Here is a 14,312-nt window from a genome sequence, read left to right as displayed (position 1 = left end):
AACTTTGGCCACATTTCACTGTGTATTGATAACTGTCAATAAAATAAATTAAATTAAATACAAGCATGCACAAAGGCAATGCATGTATTGCAGGTCCTAAAGTAAATGCTGCTTTTTCAAGTCATGTGCAGTCACACAGTGATACAATGGCAGACAACAGTGGTTCACAACTTCACAACAAGACAACACAGACTGTGCCTCTAACCTCTAACAATCTCTAATACACTTTATGTGGTTAAGCAAAAAGCATTCTCCTCTGGGAGTGCCGTCTCCTGAGTGAGTGGTGGGCTTCCTGTTGCTGCTGAGCAATTAGCCATTAGCTGGCTTCCTTTAACCACTTATCTGTGTGTATCTGAAAGTAACAGACTTACTAATGGATCTTCACAAGGTTCTTACACATCAAATCATGTCATGAAAAAGAGCAAGCTCAAGATACTAGAATTAGAATACTTTAATTAACAAATGATATAAAACATTAGGGGAAAAAACACTAATAAGTGAAAAGTCAAACAACTGGACATCTTATTACATATTTTTAGCAAGTGTGTTGCTAATATGCTGAAGTAAGCATTACAATTCATTCAAGGGTGACATTTCTGTCTGTACAAAGTTTGATGACAAACCATCAAATACTGAAGAGATTTCAGTATTAAACGTGACAGCCTGACCAATCAACCAAAGCTTCCAGAACTTGGCCGGAGAGAACACCATCAGGACATAGAAAATTCAAAGGGTTGTCCCATCTCGTTAAAATTAAGGACTTGTCCTTGGTTAGTTTGTTTGAACTTTACAGGTTTTACAGATGAGAGGGAGTTACATTGTACGACCAATTTGCACGTGGTTGGCACTTTGTAGACTAATATAGGCTGAAGTATTCTTTGTGTTAGAGCTAATGAAGGATATTTAAATTCAACTTCTTTTACGCAAACACAAATAAATAAATATGGAGTTTTGTATTTAGACCCTCATAATGGGAAACAGTTAAAAAATATATAATTGAACAGTTGACTACATGAGAAAAGAAACATTAAAACTTAAAAAGAAATAGTTGAGATATGTGATGTGCTTAGCAATTTTTTATTGATTTGTTTTGTGCAATTTGACATTTGAACATGCTATCGTCGAACTAACTCGAACTAAATCACAAACTGTAAATTACATTTCATGGCGATATGCCCTGTACTTGTTGGACAACATCATTAAAGAAATCCCTATGTAAATGTCCCCTTCTAGGTGAGGTTATGATTTTACTTCAATCAACCAATGAATCGTCACCCTGCAGTGAAATATGCCCGGTCCTGCCTTAAAGAACTGCAAACCCACCAAATACAAATTCAGTAGTTTGGTTTTAAGAGAGAAGTTATGGTTTCTCAGGAAGGTCTAACTTTCAGATCCAGCCAATAGTAAACTTTACTTGTTGTAAGGCTTTTGAGCATTATGAACAGCCCAAAATATACGCACATAATAGCAGCCATCAGCAGTCCAAAAAAGAAATGTAACAAGACATGTATTAAAAACTCACACATTCACACATATTTACTTAGCAGACCTCCATCAGAGCAGAGCAGAAATATTCACATGTACTCAATCAGGTGAAGTGCACAAGTGCAAGACAGCGATTTATCCGAGTCATTGGTGTGGACGTTTCTTCCTAGAAATTAGTGGGGTCTTGCCTGAATAAGTGGAATTTCCCTCCCTCCAAAAAGAACTAAGTGGACTTTACGCAACCACCTTGACCATAAGGCCTCTGGCCTTAAGTGATTAATTGACATAGCTTGCAATTGCAATAAGACAAAATGGAATGGAATGCAAAAGTACCTGAGACCCATGCTGTGTGAGCAGGGCTGTCTGTAGATAATTGCCACTTACGAGATGTAAACCTGGGTTAACTCAGTAGTGTTCCTTATGTAGTCAAATCCAAAAATTAAATCCAAAAAAAAGCCAAAGCCTTTCCGTATAAGATTTTATTCCTGTATTTCATTTTTCTGATTCACTGCTTTGCTCAGGGTTTCTCTGCTCTCTCTCTCTCTCTTCATTCTATAGCTCACTTGACCATTGCTGCTCTGTCTCACTTGCTGAGGTGGGGAGTCGGCAACAACAACTTGCAGTTCCTTCATAGTATGCCTCTAATGTTAATTAATAATAATAATAAAAACATAATTTAAAATTTCCAAGCTCATATCTTTAAAGCTGACAGGTCACTCTTCATGCTTTCACTGTCGGCGAACTTGTATGTCTGTGGGGAGGCTAACCTTCATCACTATGGAACAGAATAACGGACAAAATAATACTACTGAGAAGCTGGAAGAGGCTATATCCTTGCCCATGCCAGCTACTGATTTGGCCAATGATAAGCCGGTGCTGGTGACTGAGAGGTCGGTTGTGGGAAAGGAGAAGCAGACTATTCAACCGACTAAGGTGTTGACTCGTGTGTTTAACCTGGCAACCCACTGGATCAGCTACTGCCTCGGCTGGACATTAGCTTTCCTTGACTTTAAACACCTCTTCACAATCTTCTATTTTCTAGCTCAATAAAATCTTAAGTTTTAAACCCATTTTAAAGAAGCCTATTCTAGATCCATCTATTATTAGTACCTACAGACCAATACTTCACCCCTGTTCTAAGCAAAAGTACTAATAAAGCTGTCCACAAGCAGTTAATCAAACATCTTCCAACAAAGTTCAGGATCTCTACAAATCAGCCTTGTGCCCCAACCACAGTATAGAAACAGCCCTGGTCAAAAGAAGATTTAAAAAGTAACAAGTTTGTAAAGTTGTATGGTTTCTATTTTAGTACAATTGGATCTAAGTGCTGCCTTTGACATTATTGAGCATATTTAGTTGACCTATCTGGGTCAGCACTGGACCACCCTTAGACAATATTTTAGTCTTTGTCTTGGGAATACTTGACACACTATCAGATGTTGGGAATTGATGGTAGGGCAGGTGTGGTTATTAGAAATTAATAATTATTGATAATAATAAAAAATAATTTTCAAATTGTTAAAACGGGGCACCACCCTGGAATCGGGGACCAATAACCAGACCAGAAATAGTCTCAAAAGAAGGGTCCACTTTAAATGTAAGTATTTGTAAAATATTTACAATTAAAGGAACAGTGAAGGAAATGAATCTGAGCACTGACCATCACAACCAGTAAATACCACAAAACATATGCACAAAATAATCACAGAAAACGGCTATGTACAATATAATAGACTTTATTATTGTTAGCAAATTGATCAAATCAATAATACTTTCAGTAAACAAAAATCGATCACTCAACTAAAGCAGCTAAACTATGAAACTAAAACTAAGACAAACTCAAACACAAATAACAAACAAGCATGAGATATGGATTTGTGTGTGTGTGTGTGTGTGTGTGTGTGTGTGTGTGTGTGTGTGTGTGTGTGTGTGTCGGAGAGACAAAGAAAGAGGAGCCAAGATGGCGGTCATGGCGAGCAACAATGATGTTTTACAACGTAAAACTAACAGCAAATAAAAAAGGACTCGACGGTCCACAAATTCACAAACAAACAATGTAGTTTACAAGCATACAATACACGCTAACTTCTAGTATCTGCCCAGACACTAATTAAGCCTCACTTGTAGTCCTGTCTTCCTTAATCCAGCTCGCTTCCTCGGCGTGGATTAAAGGCGGTTGCAGTGTCCTGTGTTGGCTGTTAAGAAAGCGTAGTTGACGTGGGCAATAAGAAAACAAGCGAAGCAGGCATTTTCTGAGGAAAAATCCTCCTTCTGCAGGCAGTGAAAGAGGCTGGTTGCATAGCGTCTTTTCTGGATCTGGAGCGTGTTTGGTGAACACAGGGCAGTTTTGGCCCGTCCAGCGAGATCAAAGACTGTGGCCTAGGTGGGTAAAATCCAGACGTCTATATGCTCCCTTTGAGTAATAGTTGTGTAGGCGAAAGCTGATGCTTCCAGCAACACTTAACTCTGGGACTAGCAATGAAATGAGTCTGCAGCTGTAGTTATCTCCTCCGGTGGCGGCGGAACTGATGCGTTCAGGTCTGCTGACAGACAAAGGGAGATGGGAGTTTCAAACCTGGGGGGACTGTGACAAGCAGGCGCCACCTACTGGGCATTAGGGTCGGTGCACTTTCCTTTGTTTACCAGGCTTCGTTAGTGCAAGGAGGCCGCATTTAAGCATTGAGCTACACGCAGGCCAATCTGATGTCAGAACCATGTGGACGGTCCCAACACATAATATATCAAGGATATTGATGACTGGATGTCTAGTCATTTTTAATGTTAAACAGTGACAAGACTGAATTCCTTGTTATCAGGGCAAAAGCTAAGAGACAGGAAGTATCTTTCAAATTGTCACAATTGTCAGGTTGTGACAATTTGAAGTCCGATTGACAGGTGAGAAACTTCGGTGTCATCTTGGAGGCAGGCCTCACTCTTAACTGCATCGTTAAAACCAGATTTTATCATTTAAGAAACACTGTGAAGATGAGACTTTTTTTTTTATCTGAGGAGGACACTAAAAATCATGATCGACTGTTATGAGTTACTCTTGTCATGATTCTGTGTTCCTCAAAGGCCAGGATCACTCTACAGAAGTGCTGGGCTAATTTAAAGGAATATCTGGACCAGGATCTTGGTCGTCCCTTAGCACAGCCTGGATTATGATAATAAGAGGGGTGGAGAGATCCAATCTCAAAAGAATATCAAACATGTTTGACATCAGACATAGGATTTAAAATCTGGACGACTGTGACTGTTATTACGTTAGTACTTTCACAACAACCAATGAGAGAGATACTGTTGCTAAACAACAGTAAATATTCTAGTCCTTGTGGCTAACATTAGCTAGCATGCTACTGTTGACTTGTTGAAGAGTAGACAGCCATGTTAACCATGTCTCCCCAAACATTTTATAATCCAGACTTGTTTCTTCTGCTTTTGTTTTCACTCACTGCAAATTATTAAAGTTACCACAGTGAGTTGTTGCACCACAGTTTCCGTTATGTTTACACCTGCATCCTAATTAGATCATGTGTGAGACATCACATGAGGTGGTGCATTGTTCCCTCTAGTACTCTAATATTGATAACATCCTGTAGTGTGTGATGTGCAATTATTTCCAAGTCTTGTAGTGTGTGCAGGTTTGAGATAAGAGAGAAGAAAATCTCTGAAGATTCTCCTCCTTCAAGCATGATGCAACCTGATTTCAAAATCGGCTAGGATTTTTAAAATAATGGAGAGTGAGCCTGGTCTAACCTGCTGCCACTCTGTGAGAGGCTTTCTGCCTATGTGGGTGTGTGTCTGGTCAGGCATGCTGGGGTGAGAGCACAGCCAGAGCACCCACTCATATCTGGGCTCACCTAGCCCTAACAACCCACATGAAGGCCGGTTGGGAGGCCCTAACAACTTTGTAAGGACACTCCGACACAGGGTTTAAAGCCTGCAACTCCCCTCCAGTTAGTTAGAAGTGAAGTGAAGCCTCTTGGAGAAACTGAAGTCCAGTTGACTAGGATACAGCACTTACAATTGGAGGTCTGCCAGTGGCAGAAAGGCAGCAAGGCTTTTGATGCAGGCACACAAAAGGGGAAGGTCAGTCTTTGATCTTTTGATTTGGTTAGGATATTAATGCATCTATCTGATACAAATCATTATAGAGTAACTGTTTTATTCATTTGCCATTGTGTTCTTTACATTCAGTCAAAATTCTAATCCAATGTAAAGAAAATCCACAGTTCTAACACTTCCTAAGCATGAGTTATTCATTCAAGCATTTCTCACATGTGAGAATACTGCATTCTACTGATCATATATGGTTGATTGTTTCAATAGAAGCACTATTTAGACTAAGCAACAAGAATATATCCTATTACAATTAGTAGAGAAAATGTTGCAGAATCTCCATACATTTAGTAGTCGGGTTAGAAATTATTTACTCTTTTAGTTTAACAGTTATTTGCATACAGTTAATTTGCATAGTTTGATAAATTGCTCAACCCATATTTTGACAATTTAAATTTTCGGAAAGTTACTGGCCTCTCTACCCTCTCAAACAAAGAAAGGAGAGGACAGAGTCCTGATTGGTTGAAAGACCGTCAACATACACACAATGCACATTCTGACTGGAAATGTGGGTTTTGCCCTTTTATTCTCCCGTTCTTCGTGACCTTTTGTGCTTTTTGGGGTATTTTGCTTTTGGCCTGATTTTACGTGTGAGCTATTCTATTTTTGTAGCCAAGTTTAATGCCCAAACTGATCCTACTACAACTTCATTACAAGTTTTATACACCACAGCTTTTTGTTGAAGACTTTGAAGTTTGTGTCATTCGGCCAACGTCAAGTCTTTGACCAACCAACCAATGCAACCAATGCTGTGGATTCAGACCGAGCTCATCTCCTGCATGAGCAAAGTAGGCATGAACCAATCGTCTATAACTGCTCATGACTGGGTTGATGTCAAAATAATAATTATAATACTAATATTGAGAGTAATTCAATGTCTAAATGTGTCATCCTCATTCAACATTAGTTATTTGTGTCCGTATTGAACAGATTATTTCTTCCACCATTTCCCATTCATTATTTAAATTAGTTATCATCACACTGATTGTTTTTGCAAATTAAATGTTCATGTTTAATGACGAATCATTTCATTTCAGTCTTTGGATTAGTATTTAGTTCATTAATAAATATTTTCAGTCCTGTGTATTCCTTTGGAGTGGAGAATGGAGATCAATTTAATCGAGAAGTCACATCTTTGGATATCTGATGGATAATTTGATAAATCATTGATTTGATTCATTTCCTCTTCAGGGGTGGTGCCCCCGAAATGTGTGTAAATGAATTGAGATTCGAGTACAATGGCAAGCCTCTTGCTACGGTAAAATATGTAACTGAACCTGTTACTCTCTAGCACCTAATAAACACTCATCAGGTTCCCATAATATTGGGGTATCCATGCTAGTCAAACATAACCCCCAAATTCACTGAGCTAGTAACACCATTTTGGGTCGGCTCACTTTCTGTTTGTCTAAGTGTCTTCAGCCTTGCTGCAGAGCCGCTGGAGGGGTGTGTGGACCTGTCGCAGTGCCAGCCAAATACTTGGACCTCAAACCTGTGTTCAGCAGGTCAGGTGCCCGGATTGTCTCCGCCTAAGGGTAGGGTCTACTCTCTGTCACTTTTTCCAAAAGCCCAGATTAAACAAATTTAAAATGAGTTACTTTGAACACCAGATGCCTTTTCAAACCCAGTTTGTCAAGGTGGGTGAACCCTCCGAGCCTGACACCATCCTGCCTAGCCAGTGTCGTCGCCACTTTCGGGTACTGTCAAGCAAAAGTTATTCGAGGCTGCCTGTCCCAACTGTGCTTAGGCAAAGACCCAAAACTTTGGGTCCTCTTCAACGCAGTCCACTATGTTGCACCATTATGTTACTACAGTTAAAGAGTGTGACACTGAATTCTAAAGAGCGGGCCTTTAAGATCCTAAATGGTCTGTCACCCCAAAATTTCTCCGACATGATTGTGAGTTATAAACCAGCAAGACCCCTCAGGTCATCTAGAACAGGCCGCCTGTTTATTCCCTGTGTCCACAAAAACTGTTGAAACTGCTTTTAGCCCTTAATGTTGCTGGGACATCCAACCAAATCATGTTTGTGTGCCAGGTGTGCCCCAATGCTATCGTCCTTTAGAATTTAGAGAGAAAACATTTCTTTTTGCTTGCCTACTTGCGTATTTCTGCAAAAATGTTTATGGCTCCTTTATGATGAATGTTTTTGTAATGTTTTTGGTGACATTTACTCCAGCAGCACCCTCAGGCCAAATTGGAAATTTGCACAGAAGATGCTTCAAACTTAATCATTAAGATTTCCAATTATTCACAAGATCATACTGAAATGCATCAGATCAGTTAAGTTTCAGTTTACTGAGCTATGTAGAATCCATAGGACAGTTGATGAAACAGAAAACATTATCTTAACATCCTTGCAAAAAATTGTTATAATTGGTTGTGTTCAAACAATATGTCCTCATACCTACAACAAATAAGATCAATGAATCCCATAACAACGTATATGACCCTTCTCAATAACGATTTACATGTATATGAACATAGGAGGTTCCAGCAACAGGCATACTGGACAAAAACATGATTAAGATTTTGAAATTGGTGTGGTTTCATCCTGGTTACAATAACAATATTTGATTCGGTGATAGGTTTAGGAACCAAAACTATTTATTTAGGTTTAGGAAAAGATCACGGTTTGTGCACTATTCGCATAAAATATATTAGTAACACTTGTTTAACAGCAATTTTAGGATAATGAGATAGAGACTGATATCCCTATTGGTTGCAAACATACCTGATTGTGATCGGTCTGTAGTTTATGCAGCCCTCTCCTTTGGCACTACATTCCATCAAGTGTACAACGTCCGTATTCCTATGCACAAGTTAGCTGTGCCTGCCCCACACTGTATTATGCCGCAGAACAGGTGTTTGGGTCTGCTTTTGAGTGTCTGTCTGATGGCAATGTAAAGCACCACAAATGTTAGATACTTAAATAAAATGTACACTTAGACAGATACATATTTTAGGTGGGCCTTCTTTTTGGTGGCTAAAATATGTCTTCCTGTCAGTGCTGTTTGACAGTACAATGCTCTGCTTCCCTGTCAGTGAATGATATGTAACATGTATGATATGTAAGTATGTTAAAATAAGTCACCGTCAATTTTTGGTTTCACACAGGACATAAATCTCCTGGGTAAAAGCTAAGTCATCGATCCACTACAACCTGCTTTCTATGTGGACCTTGTCACTCTTGACACTAACACCTTATACTGCCAACTGACTTCCCCCATTGCTCCTTATTTTTGACTTAAACCAGTAGAGGTTAACAGTGGTGAAAGTGAACCAAACTGTAGAGTTGCAGGTCATGGAGCTGAGGGGAACTGCACAGATAATGATAATTCTCTGTGTGTTGATGAAGGTTCTCAGTCATCCAGGTCATGGTAATTCTAAATGCTGTATCCAAGGCAACTGGACTTGTTTCAGTTTCTTGAAGATGTTTCACCTCCTCACCCTCCTCTAATCAAAAGGTTACTGGTTTGAAATAAAAACAAAAGTTCCAACAGTTGTCATGTGTAAATTACAGTATTATTTTGAGCAAAAACAGATCTCCTGACATGTATACACAAGGCTCATTTCTTGTTCCAGAAGCCAAGTAATATGTGGCAAGCACTTTTACTGTCTGGCAACGTCCCTACAAGTGGAGCACACAGTCATTAGCGCCAAAGTGCACAAAACCACAAGTAACACAGACCACAATAAAAAAGACATCTAACAGAGAAGAATGATGAGTCAGTAATCACTAAGTGTTGCAGAGGCTTGTTTCAAAAGGCCAACAATATATGTCAGTGCAGTTTGGTCATCTGACCTCAGGGTGTTTCACAAAGCGAGACTAGCAAGTTGGCTGAGTTTACTACAGTTAAACATGTCTTTTGAAAAGGAACAATATTGACTGGTGCAGCAGATAGTACTTGCTGACACTATTTTACCTCCATGGAGTTCAATTTATCATCAGCTCTACTTCCCCTCGACTATAGGGCAACTTGAGCAGGAAAGATTGATTATTCAATTTGGTAATCTGACTTCAAGGTGTTTCGCAAAGCAAGACTAGCAAGATGGCCAAGTTTGTAACGTGCAGACAGATTTTTTGTAAAGAAAACAACATGCATAACTAATTAGTCTAACTGATTCAAATCAGTGGGCCTATTCCCAAGATTGACAATCCTTAACATTTATCTTACTAAACTTTGAATCCTCTTTTGAGATTCACATTCTTCCAGGTATTGAGTATTTCTCTTCACCACAGTCTGTAAGATTAAGAGCATTTCACTTCAGTTACGTGCCCTAACTCCACATTCTGAGTATAGCCATGGCTAGTTGGTTTATCCTTTGCATGCCTTTGCAGAACTGAAAAATCTATGCCCACCTGTGGACTGGTCCCCACACTTTCTCACTTACAGTCATGGTCAGAACATGAATATCATGGCAGTCTTGAGTTCCAATGATTTCTCCAGCTCTCATTTTTCTGTAATGGAATGAGTGGAACACATACTACTTATCACAAACACATTCATGAAGTTTGGTTCAATAATTAATTTATTATAGTTCATCTGAAAATGTGACCAAATCTGCTGGATCAAAAAATATACATACAGTAACTTCAATTATCAATTTTGGTGATTATAGAAAGTTGTGTGAATCAAATGTTCTTTGTAGCATGGCCTCTGACTTGAACCCCTTGAAGACATGTGGACTGTGTTGAAGAAACAAGTCTGTGTCAGGAAGCCAATAAATTTAGTTGAACTTCACCGATTCAGTCAAGAGGAGTGGTTAAAAATTCAGCCAGAGGACTACCATAAGCTTGTTGGTTGCTATCCAAAAGCACATAAATGAGGTAAAAATGGCCAAAAGATATTGAACCAAATATTAGAATTACTGTTTGTATTTTTTTGAGCCAGCAGATTTAGTCACGTTTTCAGAAGACCTATAATAAATTCATTACTGAACCAAACTTCATGCTCTGCTGCCATGGTGGATCGGAGATGGACCGAACACAGATCTGGTGGAATTTGGGGGTTAACCTGCCCTACAGTGGACGATATTCAAATAAAATCAGCAAAACACCTCCAGTGTATTTAGATCTTCATGTCCTCAGGCTCTTGCTCCAAAGTGGACAATATTCAAATGCAAATTCCAATTCTAAATTTGTGCAAGTTGACCTTTGACATTTTGGATATAAAATGTCATTACATCATCACAATGTCATTGTCAATGTCCCAGTTTGCTTATGAAATTCTTATTCGTGAATTTGTCTTACATTTGAAAAAATTTGCTGTAGGTGTTCCTGAGATATCATGTTTACGAGAATAAGACAGATCCTACATTTCCCATAAGGTTATTAATATTCCCGTAGTACCTCTCTGCCTGATAAATGCCCACATCTTTCAAATTCAAGGACACCAGTTTTTAACACAGGTTTTCTGTTGATAATCTTAAATCTCAAACCCAATCCAAGATATCCCTGAAGCTATTATCAGGATTTTTTTCTTAGACTGTAGAAAGTACCAAAGATATTATCATATATTATAAATGGCATACAGTACTAAAGAACTGTTTTCACAGGCTTAGTTTTGCTTCTTGGTGAGTGAACTGATCTTTATGTGTATGCCAAATTATACTTAAGAAGTAGAAGAGTTTCATTGATTGGGTGTATCACAACAGTGTTATATAATCAACTTACAAAGTTAATATGGCTTTTTTAGCAGTCGTCTACTTTGCACATGCAGCTGACACAGAGCAAATTATCATTTAGGAGTCCAGTATTGACTGTCTTTAGTGTCTTGGTCTCTCCCAACTCCCAAGAACAACATCTGTCTCTGTCGAAGCTTAGCGCTCCACTATGTCCACCAGCTTGTGAACAGTGAAAACAGCTGCCTCTGCTGCTTGTTGTTGAGAGCTCTGAGACAAACCAAAACTGTAAAGTCGCGAGCAATTAGGCCTAAAACAGCCTGAACAGCTGAACGGGGTATTTCTCTTTGGGCTCCTCACCATGATATAGATAGCTCTAATCATCCTTTTAACTCACCAACTGTTGTGAATACAGTGCAGCAGAAGAACATTGAGCCAAAAAATGTCCATCTATCCGGTCTCTGGAGCCATATGGACTTGAACCCAAACTGCATCTTTGTCTCCACTTCCCTCACTATCTCTTTATGTGTGTAGGAGGCGTTATCTGAAAATAAAGAGAAACTGTTTAATGTAGAGCATGCATTAGCACTGGCAGTAAGTCACTTATATGTGAATAGCCTAGTGTACGCCTAAAAGAAATGACAATTCTTACTGAATTAAAGGAAAACAAAATTCGCCATAGATTTATCAGTCCATAAATGTCGATAGAAATAAGTTTTCAGTGTTTGCATATCTGATAGCACCACCTGTTAGTGGTAACTCACCGGTGAAGTTCTGTACGGTCCCGACAATCTGACCCAGGAACTCATGGTAATCCTGCGAGGTAGAGGAGGTGCTCCCTCCTTCAATGTACTGGAACATGAGCGCACCCAGCGCTGCGTACGCCACCAGAGACAGACACAGCAAAAGGTGAGGAAAGAGCCTCCAGAAACGCGCAGCGCATTTTCTGGACTCTGCTTTAGCGCTAATCCCTCTCTTCACTGCCACTGACATGATCTTTGGCTCCTTCTTCCGCCGCAGCTCCTCCTGTGGCTTCCCTCTGGAGAGCGGCTGTGGGTCTGTCAGCTTGGCTTTATGCTCCAGCAATGCGTGCGGAGGCTGCTGAGGCACTGAACGAACCACATCATCATACACGCATAACAAACAGTGATGACCTCCGGGGACATACGGTGTTCAAGCTGTAGGCTACTCCCTCTCTGACGTCTGGGGGAGCCCGACAGCGGCTTTGACAGGATTCACAAACATTTACACAGCAGAGGGTGTTTAATCCTCAACTGAAATAAAGCTGTAGCCAGGAGAATGAAACTACAGGTCAACATGGTGATACAAACTGATAATATGTATTTATTTTATGTAGCATCTTAATCTGAAAAGTGAATACAGCTGTTAAATCATTGAGGCTAATATTTTCCTCTGAAATAGTAGAAATATAAACTAGCATGAAATTGAAATACTTAATTTAAATACAAGTACCTGAAAACCTTACTTAACTACAGTAACTGAGTAAATGTACTTCGCACCACTGTTGAACGCCTTAAAATTCCTCTCCGGACAGTTTTTTGAGACTGTCCTTAGTACACTGCAGGTCCAAAGCAGAAATGCTCAGACATGGCATTGACTGGTTATTTTGCTCATGATATGTCTTGTATAATATAAAAAACACCATTTTGACAGGTTAACACGGTTAGAAACTTGATTTTCATTGGAGGGGTTCATTAGATCGGCTCGCTCCACTTCACTCTTGTCTCACTTCGTGTAAAAGTAGTTATGCCCCTTTAATTTAAATACAAATGGCCTTGTCCTCTTTCAAGCACCAGGGGCAACAGGTGCTGTATGGTTTCTATATTTAGTGAACCATGTGATGGCCAATTGTGGGTCAGAGTCAGAGAACAACTAAGGCCCCTTTCTATAAATATCTTGAGATAATTAAACATCCCAAGGCATTATATATTTGGGATGACACTACTTTAAAATTGTAATTGACTCTGTAAAGCTTGGTGTATAATGAATAACTAACTGCAATCAATCAAAGATCAATTAAGGAACACACTAAAGGAAAGCAGGAAATTAGCCCTGAAGGAGAACAACATGCTAATAGATCCTCTCATAAATGTATCTGAAGAGGTAGATTTGCAGGAATCAAAATAAGAATATTAAATATAATACATTTCATCAATCATTCTGAGAGATAGTTCTACATTCCTTCCCTTAAATATTTATTAGATAAAAAAATATTCTATTGTGTAAAATATACCCAGGTGCCAGAAAAAGATTGACACTATTTTCTTAACAATTACATTAAAGGGGCGAACTAAGCATTTCGACAGAGGGAGCTAATCTGATGAAGCAACATGTAATGTTGATGATGTAATGTAATTGTTGAGAAAATAGTGTCAATTGTATCCTGGTGTGCTCTGGAATATTGATACTTTTCATGGTTTGCCATGTACTGGTTGCATCCAGAAGAGAAGCTCTACTGGGCTATCTTTCGTCTTTTGTGTCACAAGGTTACGCAATGTAATTGCTTCTTTGGTAATGCTTTAGATTGAAGATTGAAGATGCTCTGATTTTCTGATAGTTGAGTCTGTTTTTTTCAATGAAAGTTATTATTCATTGCTAACAGATGGGTTTTTTTTCAGTGTCTGTTTCCAGCTTCTACTTTCTATCCCTCTTTTGGCATGGAAAGTGTGAGTTTGTGTGATTTACTAATCTGCATACTAATGAGAAAACGTCACCAGATCTGGACTCACGGTCGGCTCTGGAGCCTCTGACCAAACACCTAACATGTAGCAATGGCTTCTCCAAGTTCACTTGAAAATAAAAAAACACTTTCATCAAGTAAGAAAAGTCAACAGTGATTAAAAGGTGAAATCAAGGAAAATCATGAACGTAGTTAAAACATCTTGGCTATAGCGGGGTAAAAATAGGTGAGACTCTGAATCTGTAGATGATGCACCACTGCAGCCTTGCTTGACATGCACTTGAGCAGCACTATTCACCACACTCTAACACTCTTAGTTAGTTCATCAGTTCTGTTTTAGTCATGCGTCTCCGTACGATGTCCTTCGTGTTCCTGCCTGCAT

At 39.2% G+C, this 14,312-nt stretch overlaps 1 protein-coding gene across 1 annotated transcript in view; it reads right to left on the bottom strand.

Annotated features, from left to right (window-relative positions):
- kcnk18 (potassium channel, subfamily K, member 18) overlaps window positions 1-12,273 on the bottom strand; it is a 40,884-nt gene extending 28,611 nt beyond the window's left edge. Inside the window, exons 1-2 of the mRNA XM_084375906.1 lie at window positions 11,994-12,273; window positions 11,627-11,773 (exon numbers count right to left, since the gene is read on the bottom strand). Coding sequence (XP_084232032.1) covers window positions 11,627-11,773; window positions 11,994-12,222 — 376 coding nt within the window. The 5' untranslated portion in view covers window positions 12,223-12,273. The remainder of the gene's footprint in view (window positions 1-11,626; window positions 11,774-11,993) is intronic.
- Window positions 12,274-14,312: the final 2,039 nt, after the last annotated feature.

The sequence above is a fragment of the Pagrus pagrus genome, assembly GCF_965226575.1.
Source record: "Pagrus pagrus genome assembly, chromosome: 15".
Lineage (NCBI taxonomy): Eukaryota > Metazoa > Chordata > Actinopteri > Spariformes > Sparidae > Pagrus > Pagrus pagrus.
This window is presented reverse-complemented; position numbering and strand designations above follow the sequence as displayed.